Consider the following 15,050-nt stretch of genomic DNA (forward strand, 5'->3'; position numbering starts at 1 on the left):
ATAATTCGTTCTCCATCCTTGCACTTCAGACTCTTACAACCAACAGCCCAAAAGAACAACAATTTTCCTCTAACAACATGTAACAGAGAAATTACTATCATATATCGATCCAATTATGCAAAATAATCTTTGGGATATACACTTCATATATAAAATAGAACTAATAGTCTATCTTTTTTGAGAAGTTCATAATGATCATTGTAGTTACATTAAGTATTTATAAACACTGACATTTAAACATTTTCACACAGCTTTGTAGCAGTGGATTTTTGGTTTTTACTTCTTCACTGCGGTATCATTCACTTCATATGATTCAAGATTGGGTACTACATTTGTCTTACTATAACCAGTTTTATTACGTGATGTCTATTTTCACTTGTGAGCAATGTGCACTGATGAGTAGTCTGACTACACTTTTACTGTCAAGTCGAGACATCAAGGTCAAATCTGGAAATTGCGCTGACTGGTGAGCTGCTGGACGATGTCCTATGAAGACTGGTCAGTGGAGGAATACAGGGAAGTTGTGTGGTATCATGTCACTCACAGATGAGAGATAGTACCTGTTGTGTCCTCTGGATGTGGCGCCCTCAAATACTGCAGCAGGTGATGCAGGCAGAATGGGCTGTGGTTGCATTGCAGGCACCTTGACAAGGCAGCAATCTGCAGCCCTCTGTTGTGTGGTGTGTGGCTGGGTTGTAATGCACCAGACATACACTGCAGAACCTAGGTATGTCCACCCTTGGCATGGATAGCAGCACCGACATATCGTGGCATGGAAAGCAATGAGGCCTTGGTAGGTCACTGGATGGAGGACCGGAATAAGCTCTGGTGCCACATTCAATCACATCCCAGATGTCTTTGACTGGGTTCAGATCTGGCAAGTTGAGGGGCCGGCACATCAATTGGAACCTGCCACTGTGTTCCTCAAACCACTCTATCACACTCCTGGCCTTACGACATGGTGCATTATCTTGTTGATAAGTGTCACTGCTGTCAGGAAACATGATCGTCATGAAAGGATGTATATGGTTTGCAACCAGTGTATGATATTCCTTGGCCATCATAGTGCCTTGCACAAGCTCCACTGAATCCATGGATGCCCAAGTGAATGTTCCCCCCAGAACATAACAGAGCCCAGAGCCACAACCCGCTTCTCTCTTTCCCACAGTACGAGTATCACGGAGCATTTCCCCTGGAAGATGGTGGATTTGTGCTCTCCCATCGGCATGATGATGAGGGTATCACGATTCATCAAACCATGTAACGCTCTGCCACAGTGTCAATGTCTGGTGCCAATGATCATTTGCCAATTGCAGTTATAGTTGTCAATGTTGTGATGTTAATATTGGCACATGCACGGGTCGTCGGATGTGGAGGCCCATCGTTACAAGTGTTCAGTGCACTGTGCATTCAGACACACTTGTATTCTGCCCACCATTAAAGTCTGATGTTAGTCCCATCACAGTTCACTGCCTGTCCTTTTTTACCAGTCTGCACAGTGTACAGCGTCCGACGTCTGTAATGAGGGTTGGCTGCCCAATCCCACAACATCTGGACATGGCTTCACCTTGATTTTACCACATGTTGAGGACATTCACCACAGCACTAATTGAACACCCAGCAAGTCATGCAGTTTCCAAAATGCTCATGCTGAGCCTCCAGGCCATCACAGTCTCCCCTCAGTCAAACTCAGATAGATTGTGTGCCTTCCCCATTCTACACATGGGATAGCACTCTCACTGATACTACATGCACTGTGTGTGTGTGTGCGTTTTTTTTTTTTTTTTTTTTTTCATTAGCGCCCGGTCCGTGACTTAGGAAACAGTAAAAAACCGAAATTGAAAACCAGCAGCAATGGAAACGAAAGTCATAAAATTGGAGAAACTAAAAGCAGAAGGAAGGCTTAAAAATCCACTACAGAAAGGGGTTGGTTGTCCCCAAAAAAAGCTTCAAATGACTGACGTCATTTCACTGGCACTAATAAACTTGAGAACGCGGTCGGCTGAGCGCGTGTCATCTGCTAAAATCGACGATATATCAGGCGATAGCTGTAGACGGGAGCGTAACGGATTAAAATAGGGGCACTCAATTAAAAGGTGTCTTACTGTCCACAGCTGAGAGCAGTGGGGACAGTGTGGGGGAGGATCGCCGCTTAAAAGATGTTGATGGCTAAAAAGACAGTGCCCTATCCGGAGTCTAGTTAAAATTACCTCCTCCCGACGACGCGTTCGGGAGGAAGAGGACCAAGCACAAGGAAGAGCTTTCATGTCCTGCAATTTATTATGGGTAAGTGTCAACCAATGCGTGTGCCATAAATGAACAACACGTCGACATAGAACGCTCCGTAGATCGGCGAAGGGAATCGATTGAATAGCTGGCCGAGGAAGAGAGACTGCGGCCTTGGCTGCAATATCGGCCGCCTCATTTTCACAGATACCAACGTGTCCCGGGAGCCAGAGGAACGCCACCGAGACGCCCCCCAGGTGGAGCAAGCGCAGACAGTCCTGAATCCGGTGGACCAGAGGGTGCACAGGATAAAGAGCTTGGAGACTGAGGAGAGAGCTGAGAGAATCTGAGCAGATAACGTACTGTATCCGCTGATGGCGGCGGATGTAGTGGACACCCTGGAGAACAGCGTAAAGCTCCGCAGTATAAACCGAACACTGGTCGGGAAGCCGAAAGTGATTTGGGGTGTCGCCAACAATATAGGCACTCCCTACACCTAACGATGTTTTCGAGCCGTTGGTGTAAATAAATGTGGCGTCCGTCATTTGTACACATAGAGCAGCAAATGCCCGACGATAAACAAGTGAAGGGGTACCATCCTTGGGAAATCGACAAAGGTCACGGAGCAGGCAGATCCGGGGACGGAGCCAAGGCGGTGCTGTACCCCAAGTTGTCAAGAAGGTTTTAGGAAAGCGGAAGGAAAGAGAATGGAGCAGTTGACGGAAGCGGACTCCCAGTGGTAGTAGGGAGGAGGGGCGGCCTGCATACCCTACATCAAAGGAGGGGTCGAAAAAAATGTCATGGGCTGGATTAGCAGGCATGGAAGACAGATGGCTAGCATAACAACTCAGAAGGACTGCTCGCCGATTGGACAGCGGAGGTTCAGCAGTCTCAACATAAAGGCTTTCCACAGGGCTGGTGTAAAAAGCTCCAGACACTAAACGTAATCCACGGTGGTGGATAGAGTCGAGACGCCGAAGAATAGACGGCCGAGCAGAGGAGTAGACTATGCTTCCATAGTCCAATTTCGAGCGCACTAAGGCGCGATAGAGGCGGAGAAGGACCACTCGGTCCGCTCCCCAGGAGGTACCATTCAGGACACGGAGGGTGTTAAGGGATCGCAGACAGCGAGCCGAAAGATAGGAAACGTGGGAGGACCAGCACAGTTTTCTGTCAAACATAAGACCCAAGAATTTAGCGACGTTTGAAAACGGAAGGTTGACAGGACCTAGATGTAAGGAGGGCGGAAGAAACTCCTTATGTCGCCAAAAATTAACACAAACGGTCTTACTTGGAGAAAAACGGAAGTCGGTTTCGATGCTCCAAGAGTGGAGGCGATCGAGACAGCCTTGAAGACGTCGTTCAAGAAGGCTGGTCCATTGAGAGCTGTAGTAGATCGCAAAATCGTCCACAAAGAGGGAGCCCGAGACATCAGGAAGGAGACAATCCATAATTGGATTGATGGCAATGGCAAACAGTACAACACTCAGCACGGAGCCCTGGGGTACCCCGTTTTCTTGGGAGAAAGTACGGGAGAGAGTAGTGTTCACCCGCACCCTAAATGTGTGCTCTGCCATAAATTTGCGAAGAAAAAGGGGCAGCCGACCTCGAAAGCCGCAAGAGAACAGTGTGCGGAGGATGCCTGTCCTCCAACAGGTATCGTATGCTCTCTCCAGATCAAAAAATATTGCTGCTGTTTGGCGTTTCCGGAGAAAATTGTTCATGATGTAAGTGGAGAGAGCAACAAGATGGTCAACTGCAGAACGATGCTTTCGGAATCCGCATTGGGCAGGTGTTAAAAGACTGCGGGATTCCAGCCACCCCGCTAAACGGTAAGTCACCATACGCTCCAAAACCTTACAGACACTACTCGTGAGAGAAATGGGGCGATAGCTAGAGGGGAGATGTTTGTCCTTTCCAGGTTTCGGAACAGGAACGATGATAGCTTCCCGCCATCATCTGGGAAAAGTACTATCGGTCCAAATTCGATTATAAAGGCGAAGGAGGTAACGCAGACTATGGGTTGATAAATGCAGCAACATTTGGACGTGGATACCATCCGGTCCTGGGGTGGAGGAGCGAGAAGAAGAGAGTGCATGTTGGAGTTCCCGCAAGGAGAAAACAGTATTGTAGCTTTCGCGATTTTGAGAGGAGAAAGCAAGAGGTCGCACTTCCGCTGCACGTTTCTTCGGGAGAAACGCTGGCGGGTAATTTGAAGAGCTCGAAATCTCAGCAAAGTGCTGACCCAACGAGTCAGAAATTGCGATGGGGTCCACTAATGTGTCATGCACGACAGTGAGCCCAGAGACCGGGGAGAAACTAGGCGCGCCTGAGAACCGTCGAAGCCGACTCCAAACTTCCGAGGAGGGAGTGAAGGTGTTAAATGAGCTAATAAAGAATTTCCAGCTTGCCTTCTTGCTATCACGGATGACACGACGACATCGCGCTCGGAACTGCTTATAGCGGATACAGTTGGCCAAAGTAGGATGGTGGCGGAAAACGCGGAGAGCACGTCGCCGCTCACGTATTGCATCACGGTATGCGTCGTTCCACCAAGGAACTAGGGGGCGCCGGGGCAATTCGGAGGTGCGTGGTATTGAATGTTCCGCAGCTGTAAGAATAACGTCGGTAATATGTGTGACCTCATCGTCGACGCTGGGAAAGTGACGGTCATCGAATGTCGCTAGAGACGAAAAAAGTGTCCAATCGGCTTGGGCAAACTTCCGGCGTCGCGGGCGCATGTAGGGCAGTTGAGGCTGCAGTCTAAGGACACATGGAAAGTGGTCACTCGAGTGTGTATCATCAAGGGCGAACCATTCAAAGCGCCGAGCTAGCGGAACAGTACCGACCGCAAGGTCCAAATGAGATAAATTTGTCGTGGAGGCAGACAAAAATGTAGGGACCCCAGGGTTGAGGCAAACTAGATCTGCTTGGTGGAAGGCGTCTAGCAATAGTGAGCCACGTGGACAAGGATGTGGAGATCCCCAAAGCGGGTGGTGGGCATTGAAGTCCCCAACCAGCAAATACGGGGGTGGAAGCTGACCAAGAAGATGAAGGAGATCAGCTCGTGCCATTGGTGTGGACGGTGGAATGTATACAGTACAAAGAGAGAACGTGTATCCGGAAAGGGAAAGACAGACGGCGACAGCTTGGAAGGAAGTGTTTAAGGGTATTGGGTGATAATGGAGAGTATCATGGAGAAGAATCATGAGTCCTCCATGGGCTGGAGTGCCTTCAACAGAGGGGAGATCAAATCGGACGGACTGAAAATGGGGGAAAACAAAGCGGTCATGGGGATGCAGCTTTGTTTCCTGAAGACAGAAGATGACCGGCGAGTAGGATCTTAAGAGGATCGACAATTCATCCCGATCGGCTCGAATACCGCGGACATTCCAGTGGATAATGGACATAGGGTGAACAGAAAATGGAGGAATGTGACCAAGGTCGCTGTCAACTCAACGACTGCTCTGAGCTTGCGACCGACAGCATGGAATGGCATTCAGCCAAAGGCAGAAGATCCTGATCCATAGGTTGGTCAGGAGCAGCTCCTGCCACCAGGGATTGGCCGGTTGATCGGCTGCCAGCAGTGCGCCTCGGCGACACAGAAGACGGCCGAGGGCGATTTCCGCCAGGTGGTGCTGTACATGAGACACGCCTTGGCGGAGAAGGAGAGGAACTGGGTTTCTTTGTAGCCTTCTTGGAAGTATGATGTTTAGAGGAAGGAGGATGGTTGGGAAGTTGCCGTACGTAAAAACTCTTCACGAGTATGCTCTTTTTTCGAAGTCTTGGTGTCTGACTTGTGGGCTCGAGATTTAGCAGAACTCGACGAAGGGTGAGCCAGAGAGTGGGCAGGCGAAAGTGGTGAGGTTGAACGGGCGATCTTTGCGCTGGCCGATCTGACGACCGTGGCACTAAAGGTGAGGTCGCAAGTCTGCGTGGCCGCCTCCTTTGTTGGCCGAGGAGAAGCAAGGACAGTGCTGTATTTTCCTTTCTGAGGCATGGTGGGCTGTCGACTGGCGAATAATTTTCGAGCAGCAAAGGTCGACACCTTTTCCTTTACTCTAATTTCCTGGATGAGCTTTTTGTCCTTAAAAACGGGACAATCTCGAGAGGAAGCAGTGTGGTCACCCATACAGTTGATGCAGCGAGGGGATGGAGGTGGACAAGTACCCTCATGGGCATCCTTGCCACACGTAACACATTTGGCTGGATTGGAACAGGACTGGCTGGTGTGATTGAACCGCTCACACCGATAGCAACGCGTAGGGTTTGGGACGTAAGGGCGAACGGAAATTATCTCATAGCCTGCTTTGATTTTCGATGGGAGTTGAACTTTGTCAAATGTCAAGAAGACAGTGCGGGTTGGAATGATGTTCGTGTCAACCCTTTTCGTAACCCTATGAACAGCTGTTACGCCCTGGTCAGACAGGTAGTGCTGAATTTCTTCGTCAGACAATCCATCGAGGGAGCGTGTATAAACGACTCCACGTGAGGAATTTAAAGTACGGTGCGGTTCCACCCGGACAGGGAAGGTATGTAGTAGTGAGGTACGCATCAATTTTTGTGCCTGGAGGGCACTGACTGTTTCTAACAACAGGGTGCCATTCTGTAATCTGGAACAAGACTTTACAGGACCTGCAATTGCGTCGACACCTTTCTGAATAATGAAAGGGTTGACCGTGGAGAAGTCGTGACCTTCGTCAGACCGAGAAACAACAAGGAACTGTGGCAACGATGGAAGAACTGACTGTGGCTGAGACTCAGTGAACTTACGTTTGTGAGCAGACGTAGTGGAAGGTGAGGAAATCATTGCGGAAGAATCCCCCATGATTACCGGCGTCTCCGATGGCGAGCTCCTCCCTTGTGGGGGCCCTCTCTGAGGGCACTCCCGCCTTAGGTGATGGTTCACACCTCAGGTCACACCTCCCGACAAACGGACGGAGGGACCAATCGGCACTTTCGGAAGGTATCAGCTGGGGTAATCACCCCTCCCTGGGCCTGGCCATTACCAGGGGGTACGTACGTGTCCTACCTGTCTACCCGGGGCGGGGAATTACGCGTTACCCCGTCACCGGCTACGCATGGAAGTGCGTGGGTCGGCCTTCAGACACGCACAGGGAGGAAGAAAGAGAAAGGGAAAGGAAAGAAGAGAGGTCTCAAACGCCGCAGTGGAGAAAAGGGTAAAGAGAAGAGGTAAGGACAAAGGAAGGATGAAGACATACAAGCAAGGAAGGCGAAGAATGCGGTACATTTACAAGCGTCCATCTCCGGACGTAGGCACAAACCATACTCCCAGAGGGGGAGAAAGGGAAGGAAAGCGCCAGAGGTGAGGGGGGGGGGGGGGGCGAAGATGGGGGATGGGGAAGGATTCGGAAAGGGAAGGTATGCAGCCCGGAAAGGAAGGAAGGCCACATTAGCTCGGGGTCCCGTGCTCGCTACGCACGTATCCACAAAAGAGTTGTGGATCCCCTGGGGGGGTGTGTGTGCGTGTGTGTGTGCGCGTGTGTGTGTGTGTGTGTGTGTGTGTGTGTGTGTGTGTCTCAATCCTCGCCAGGTGATCCTGCTATTGCCTGGATGGCTTTATATCAATAGTAGGTCAGTGGTCATAATGTTCTGGCTGATTATTGTATGTTGTTGTTGTTGTGGTCTTCAGTCCTGAGACTGGTTTGATGCAGCTCTCCATGCTGCTCTATACTGTGCAAGCCTCTTCATCTCCCAGTCCCTACTGCAGCCTACATCCTTCTGAATCTGCTTAGTGCATTCAACTCTTGGTCTCCCTCTACGATTTTTACCCTCCATGCTGCCCTCCAGTACTAAATTGGTGATCCCTTGATGCCTCAGAACATGTCCTACCAACCGGTCCCTTCTTCTAGTCAAGTTGCGCGACAAACTCCTCTTCTCCCCAATTCTATTCAATACCTCCTCATTAGTTATGTGATCTACCCATTTAATCTTCAGCATTCTTCTGTAGCACCACATTTCGAAAGCTTCTATTCTCTTCTTGTCTTAACTATTTATCGTCCATGTTTCACTTCCATACATGGCTACACTCCATACAAATACTTTCAGAAACGACTTCCTGACACTTGAATCAATACTCGATGTTAACAAATTTCTCTTCTTCAGAAAGGCTTTCCTTGCCATTGCCAGTCTACATTTTATATCCTCTCTACTTCAACCATCATCAGTTATTTTACTCCCCAAATAGCAAAACTCCTTTACTACTTTAAGTGTCTCATTTCCTAATCTAATTCCCACAGCATCACCCAGCTGAATTCGACTACATTCCATTATCCTCATTTTGCTTTTGTTGATGTTCAACGTATACCCTCCTTTCAAGACACTGTCCATTCCGTTCAACTGCTCTTCCAAGTCCTTTGCTGCCTCTGCCAGAATTACAATGTCATTGGCGAACCTCAAAGTTTTTATTTCTTCTCCATGGATTTTAATACCAACTCTGAACTTTTCTTTCATTTCCTTTACTGCTTGCTCAATATACAGATTGAATAGCATCGGGGAGAGACTACAACCCTGTCTCACTCCCTTCCCAACCACTGCTTCCGTTTCATGTCCCTCGACTCTTACAACTGCTATCTGCTTTCTGTACAAATTGTAAATAGCCTTTCGCTCCCTGTATTTTACCCCTGCCACCTGCAGAATTTGAAAGAGAGTATTCCAGTCAACATTGCCAAAAGCTTTCTCTAAGTCTACAAATGCTAGAAACGTAGGTTTGCCTATCCTTAATCTATTTTCTAAGATAAGTCATAGGGTCAGTATTGCCTCATGTGTTCCAACATTTCTACGGAATCCAAACTGATCTTCCCCAAGGTCAGCTTCTACCAGTTTTTCCATTATTGTATACCAAGAAGAAATATTTATGATATGCACATAGAGGAATACTGATATTAAGTATCAGTATTTTACTGGATGTGAAGGACTGATGTGAAAGTGATGACAGAGATTTTAAGAAGTCTGATAGTTATTTCTTGTTTATAAAACAATAAGAAGGGATGAGAAACTTAGTCAAAAGCAAATACACTGCTGTAAAAAAAATAGTTCATCTGGAAATATGATGTCGATTTTGATCCAATGACAGGATATGCCTCCTGGGGAGATAGTAGATGTAATGATAATGTTTTCATCCATGTCCACCAACAGAAGCATAGTGGCATAGCTACCACAGTGCCATCTGTCTACCCTGTAATAGGGAATGCTCAGAACAAGAAAGCTCAATGTGATGCAAACGTGTGAAGTAAGTGGACAACCATGCCATGGAAATGCATTCATGCTTCCTACAGCTGGCTGAGTGACTTTGAAAGCAGTTAAATTGTGGCCTTCTGAATGGTAGGATAGCTGTTTCAGAGAATTGTCGCACAAGTTGGACATACTGCGATATGTGTGATATCATGAGGCAAGAAGTGATTCATACAATTTGTCGACCAATAACTCTTACAAAACTACATGAACATGTTGAGCAGGCATGGCACAATATATCCCAGGACAATATTCACCATCTGTACAATCGATAAGTTAACAGAGTCAGCACCTGCATTGCTGCCTGTGGAGGCTACACCACAAACTAGTATGGGTGTTTCAGCATGGGTTGATATGTAGTATCACAGAACCATTTGTGCTATTGATCTGTAATTCATTACGTAAGGCATTAAAAAGCGTTGATCCATCACAGAGTTCATATATGCATTGTAAGTGACGAGTCATTGTTGTGTTCAGATACTTAATGCAATGGTGTTTACTAAATGTCAACACTTCGTCTCTGCTTTTGAATATCCACTCTAGCTAAACCCGAAGTGTTTTTGGGTGCTAGCAAGTTTGTCTTTGACCAGGTGTTCAAATCAGTATCCTGCTATACTCTTCACTTCGGAGACAAAACATCAAGCATATTTAATGCTTTACTATGACAGGAAACTGTGTTGGTGCACTGTAGCTAAGTATGTGTGTCTGTTTGTTCTCAAGGAGAATACAAGCCCATAACTGAGCTATCATTTCAACTTCTTTTTTATATGCCTATTTACCACTCAGTGTCCCACTATGTAGTATTTATTTTTATTCATTCAGTTATTTGCCTTTATCAACAGCCAGTGCACACTAAAATTAACAGTTGTTAGTTGTTTTGTTGAATATACAGACATAAGCTTAAAATAATTATTTGTGGAGATGCTGAGTCACAGACCGGCACAGAAAAAGTCTGCCATACATGTGAAATTTTGGCCAGAAGGCCTTCTTCTAATATAGAAAACACAAACACATTGACACAGCACAACTCACACACACATGACCACTGTCTCTGGCCACTGAGAGCGGACTGTGAGCAACTGCGCCTGATGGGAGAAGCAGTCTGAGTGGTGGAGGTGAAGAGGAGGCCGGGTCTGGGAGGGGGAGGAATAGCAGGCTAAGGGTGGTGGATGATAAAATGCTACTTGAGCTCCCACAAGCAGCACTAAACCCTTCTCCACCACGACCCTGCTATCCCTGCCACTCCCCACCCCCTTACCCCCCACCACCCAGACTGCTTCTCCCATCAGGTGCAGTTGCTTGTAGTCCAGTCTCAGTGTCCAGAGACAGTGGTCATGCATGTGGGAGTTGCACTTCCATGAATGTAATGTGTGTATTTACTATGTTAGAAGAAGGCAATTTGGCCAAAAGCTCACACATATAGCAGCCCCCCCCCCTCTCTCTCACACACACTCTCTCTCTACCTGTCTACCTGTCTGTGACTCAACATCTCCTCTATATAGTGACAGCAACCTATCCTTTTCATAATATTGTTGTTATTCCATCCTGGTTTTTCCATTGTTTAGTAATTATTTGTTTTTTAATGTTCTTCTTGACTTGTTCCCTATCCCTGATAGGTCTACTTCATAATGCTTTGTTCAGAACATGCTATGTGAATAAAGAAGTGTAATAAAGAAAACAGAAAGCACATAGAATGTGTGAACGGCAAAGAAAATGTAACAGAGAACTGATGAAAAAATACTTTACTTTTTAATTTTAGATCCATTTGTTTATGGATAAAGTAATTTATTAGCTGAACCTGAGGCATGACTAGGGAAGGACCATACTGTGTCTGGACAGAAACATCCCAATTATACAGAGTGTTACAAAAAGGTACAGCCAAACTTTCAGGAAACATTCCTCACACACAAATAAAGAAAAGATGTTATGTGGACATGTGTCCGGAAACGCTTAATTTCCATGTTAGAGCTCATTTTAGTTTCGTCAGTATGTACTGTGCTTCCTCGATTCACTGCCAGTTGGCCCAATTGAAGGAAGGTAATGTTGACTTCGGTGCTTGTGTTGACATGCGACTCATTGCTCTACAGTACTAGCATCAAGCACATCAGTACATAGCATCAACAGGTTATCGTGTTCACCACGAACAAGGTTTTGCAGTCAGTGCAATGTTTACAAATGCAGAGTTGGCAGATGCCCATTCGATGTATGGATTAGCACGGGGCAATAGCCGTGGCATGGTACGTTTGTATCGAGACAGATTTCCAGAATGAAGGTGTCCCGACAGGAAGACGTTCGAAGCAATTAATCGGCATCTTAGGGAGCACGGAACATTCCATCCTATGACTCGCGACTAGGGAAAACCTAGAACGACGAGGACACCTGCAATGGACGAGGCAATTCTTCGTGCAGTTGACGATAACCCTAATGTCAACGTCAGAGAAGTTGCTGCTGTACAAGGTAATGTTGACCACGTCACTGTATGGAGAGTGCTACGGGAGAACCAGTTGTTTCTATACCATGTACAGCGTGCGCAGGCACTACCAGCAGCTGATTGGCCTCCACGGGTACACTTCTGCGAATGGTTCAACCAACAATGTGTCAATCCTCATTTCAGTGCAGATGTTCTCTTTACGGATGAGGCTTCATTGCAACGTGATCAGATTGTAAATTTTCACAATCAACATGTGTGGGCTGACGAGAATCCGCACGCAATTGTGCAATCACGTCATCAACACAGATTTTCTGTGAACGTTTGGGCAGGCATTGTTGGTGATGTCTTGATTGGGCCCCATGTTCTTCCACCTAGGCTCAATGGAGCATGTTATCATGATTTCATACAGGATACTCTACCTGTGCTGCTAGAACATGTGCCTTTACAAGTACGACACAACATGTGATTCATGCACGATTGAGCTCCTGCACATTTCAGTCGAAGTGTTCGTATGCTTCTCAACAACAGATTCGGTGACCGATGGATCGGTAGAGGCGGACCAATTCCATGGCCTCCACGCTCTCCTGACCTCAACCCTCTTGACTTTCATTTATGGGCGCATTTGAAAGCTCTTGTCTACGCAACCCCAGTACCAAATGTAGAGACTCTTCATGCTCGTATTGTGGACGGCTGTGATTCAATACGCCATTCTCCAGGGCTGCATCAGCGCATCAGGGATTCCATGCGACGGAGGGTGGATGCACGTATCCTCGCTAACGAAGGACATTTTGAACATTTCCTGTAACAAAGTGTTTGAAGTCACGCTGGTACGTTCTTTTGCTGTGTGTTTCAATTCCATGATTGATGTGACTTGAAGAGAAGTAATAAAATGAGCTCTAACATGGAAAGTAAGCGTTTCCGGAAACATGTCCATATAACATATTTTCTTTCTTTGTGTGTGAGGAATGTTTCCTGGAAGTTTGGCCGTACCTTTTTGTAACACCCTGTATAGCCCCCAGTATATGAACAAGAAGAAAATATGGACATAGATTATGTCTTGTGTATGTCAGCACTCTATACACAATTAATATTTAAGTGTCTATATCATGTTCTTAAGGCAACAGCCTTGCCGCAGTGGATACACTGGTTCCCATGAGATCGCCGAGGTTAAAGTGTTGTCGGGTGTGGTTGACACTTGGGTGGGTGACCATCCAGGCCGCCATACGCTATTGCCATTTTTCAGGGTGCACTCAGCCTCGTGATGTCAATTGAGGAGCTACTCGACCAAACAGTAGCGGCTTCGGTCAAGAATACCATCATAACGACCAGGAGAGCAGTGTGCTGACCCCACGCCCCTCCTATCCGCATCCTCCACTGAGGATGATACAGTGGTCGGATGGTCCCGGTAGGCCACTCGTGGCCTGGAGACGGAGTGCTTTTTTATGTGTCAGTAGAACCTATTATCGAAAAAATGCACTCCAAGATACAATATGTGTTAAGAATAGACTGCTCATAGTCATTGCCATCGATAGTGGCATAAACTGAACTACAATTTGTGACCAGCTTTCAACATATTACATAACTACATGATTTTCTCAATTTTTTTCAATCTGATTTTAGCAATTTGATGCAACAGCTATCTCTGAAATTGATGAGAACTGAAATTATATTTGTTAAATGCATTGACATATGCAAACTTCTTAGAAATCAATACCAGGCTAAAAATGTGATGTTTCAACAGTATTTTATTTTTTGTTTTCAGGGGTTGTATAACTAGTCTGAAACTGTCCCCAAATCTCCGTAAAAAAGTGAAGCCACCAAAAAAAGGTCCACAGTATGAGCCTAGAGAACTGGAAATCATGAAATTAGAGAAATTACTGGCACTTGTCCGAGAGCCTCAAACACAAAAACCGTGTACTAATATTGTGGAGCCAAAGGAAGGATAATAAGGTAAAATTTACCTTTTCGTTTTCAATTTTTTTTTTGGTAAAGCCATATATATCACATTACAATGTCGAATAGTGATTTGGTCTCTCATAATTAACTATTAACATAATTAATCATTTTTGGCAGGTCTGAAAACATTGAACCTTCTGTTCCTGAGTGAGATGGACGATGGCGTAGTACCCATGGCTGCAAACATTTGTGACCTGAAGATACTTGTGTAAAACCTTAAAGCTTGTCATAATCCAATCTTAAGAGTTCCCCGAGTATGTGTCTATGTTTTCTGGATGTAAATGTGTTTTCTTTTGTAGCAGTTCTCTCTGGATTCGTGGACCAATTTTCATCTTCAATAGAATTTCTTCAACGGCTGAATTTATTTTAACAACAAAATGCCACAACCATGGAAGGAGAAGAATGCTGTGTGCTTGGTGCAGTCATTCAGAGCACAAGTTCACATTATAATAAAGTCTGAATTTGCAATTAATGTTATTAAACAGAACACTTCAGTTTCAATTTGATGGGGAGCAGCATAAATATTTTGTTGAAAGAAAAGAGTTGTCATATAGTGGTCACCAGTGTTAACCCATAAATTCATGTGCAAAACTCACAGTAGTATACTATAAAAACATGAAAGTCTTTGTTAATATTATTCTCTGTATGAACGTAGCAATGCTTGTGGAAAGTGATGCACTTAGAACATTTAGAGTTATGAGCAACAGGTTAATAGCATTTGCACTTGACACTGATGCTTCTGAGTTTTGCACTTACAGTATCATTGTTTAAGTGATCACACACAAACGCTACCAGAAGAGATCACATTGGAAACCTGGTAGAGGCCACTCAGAGAAGCTAAAATCATTGAAAATTAACCATTTCTCCAATGACTTGTATATATTATAGCATACACTATTGACACTCAACAGATTTCAGTTCCAAAAGAGGTCCTAGAAATTGATTAGTTGAGCTATGATGACAGTGGGATGGCTTCTTCTGAAAGAGTCTTCCTACACAACTGTCACAATGCAGGCTCAATGAACAGCTGATCTTTATCCTTCTTATCACTAGAAACTAGCCATTAAAGTGGTCAGTAATGCAAGGAGTAAAGGTAACCTCTCCATAATTGAGGTTTTGAGTGATTAGAGCCACATAAAGAACATTGAAAATGTAGCTGAGCTTTCAGACAGTGTTCTTCTTC

At 45.7% G+C, this 15,050-nt stretch overlaps 1 protein-coding gene across 1 annotated transcript in view; it reads left to right on the top strand.

Annotated features, from left to right (window-relative positions):
* The window catches only part of LOC124799087 (dynein intermediate chain 2, ciliary), a 260,121-nt gene extending 246,081 nt beyond the window's left edge, over positions 1–14,040 (top strand). Inside the window, exons 11-12 of the mRNA XM_047262625.1 lie at positions 13,674–13,861; positions 13,985–14,040. Of these exons, the coding sequence (XP_047118581.1) occupies positions 13,674–13,857 (184 nt within the window). The 3' untranslated portion in view covers positions 13,858–13,861; positions 13,985–14,040. The remainder of the gene's footprint in view (positions 1–13,673; positions 13,862–13,984) is intronic.
* Positions 14,041–15,050: the final 1,010 nt, after the last annotated feature.

This window comes from Schistocerca piceifrons, chromosome 5, assembly GCF_021461385.2.
Source record: "Schistocerca piceifrons isolate TAMUIC-IGC-003096 chromosome 5, iqSchPice1.1, whole genome shotgun sequence".
Lineage (NCBI taxonomy): Eukaryota > Metazoa > Arthropoda > Insecta > Orthoptera > Acrididae > Schistocerca > Schistocerca piceifrons.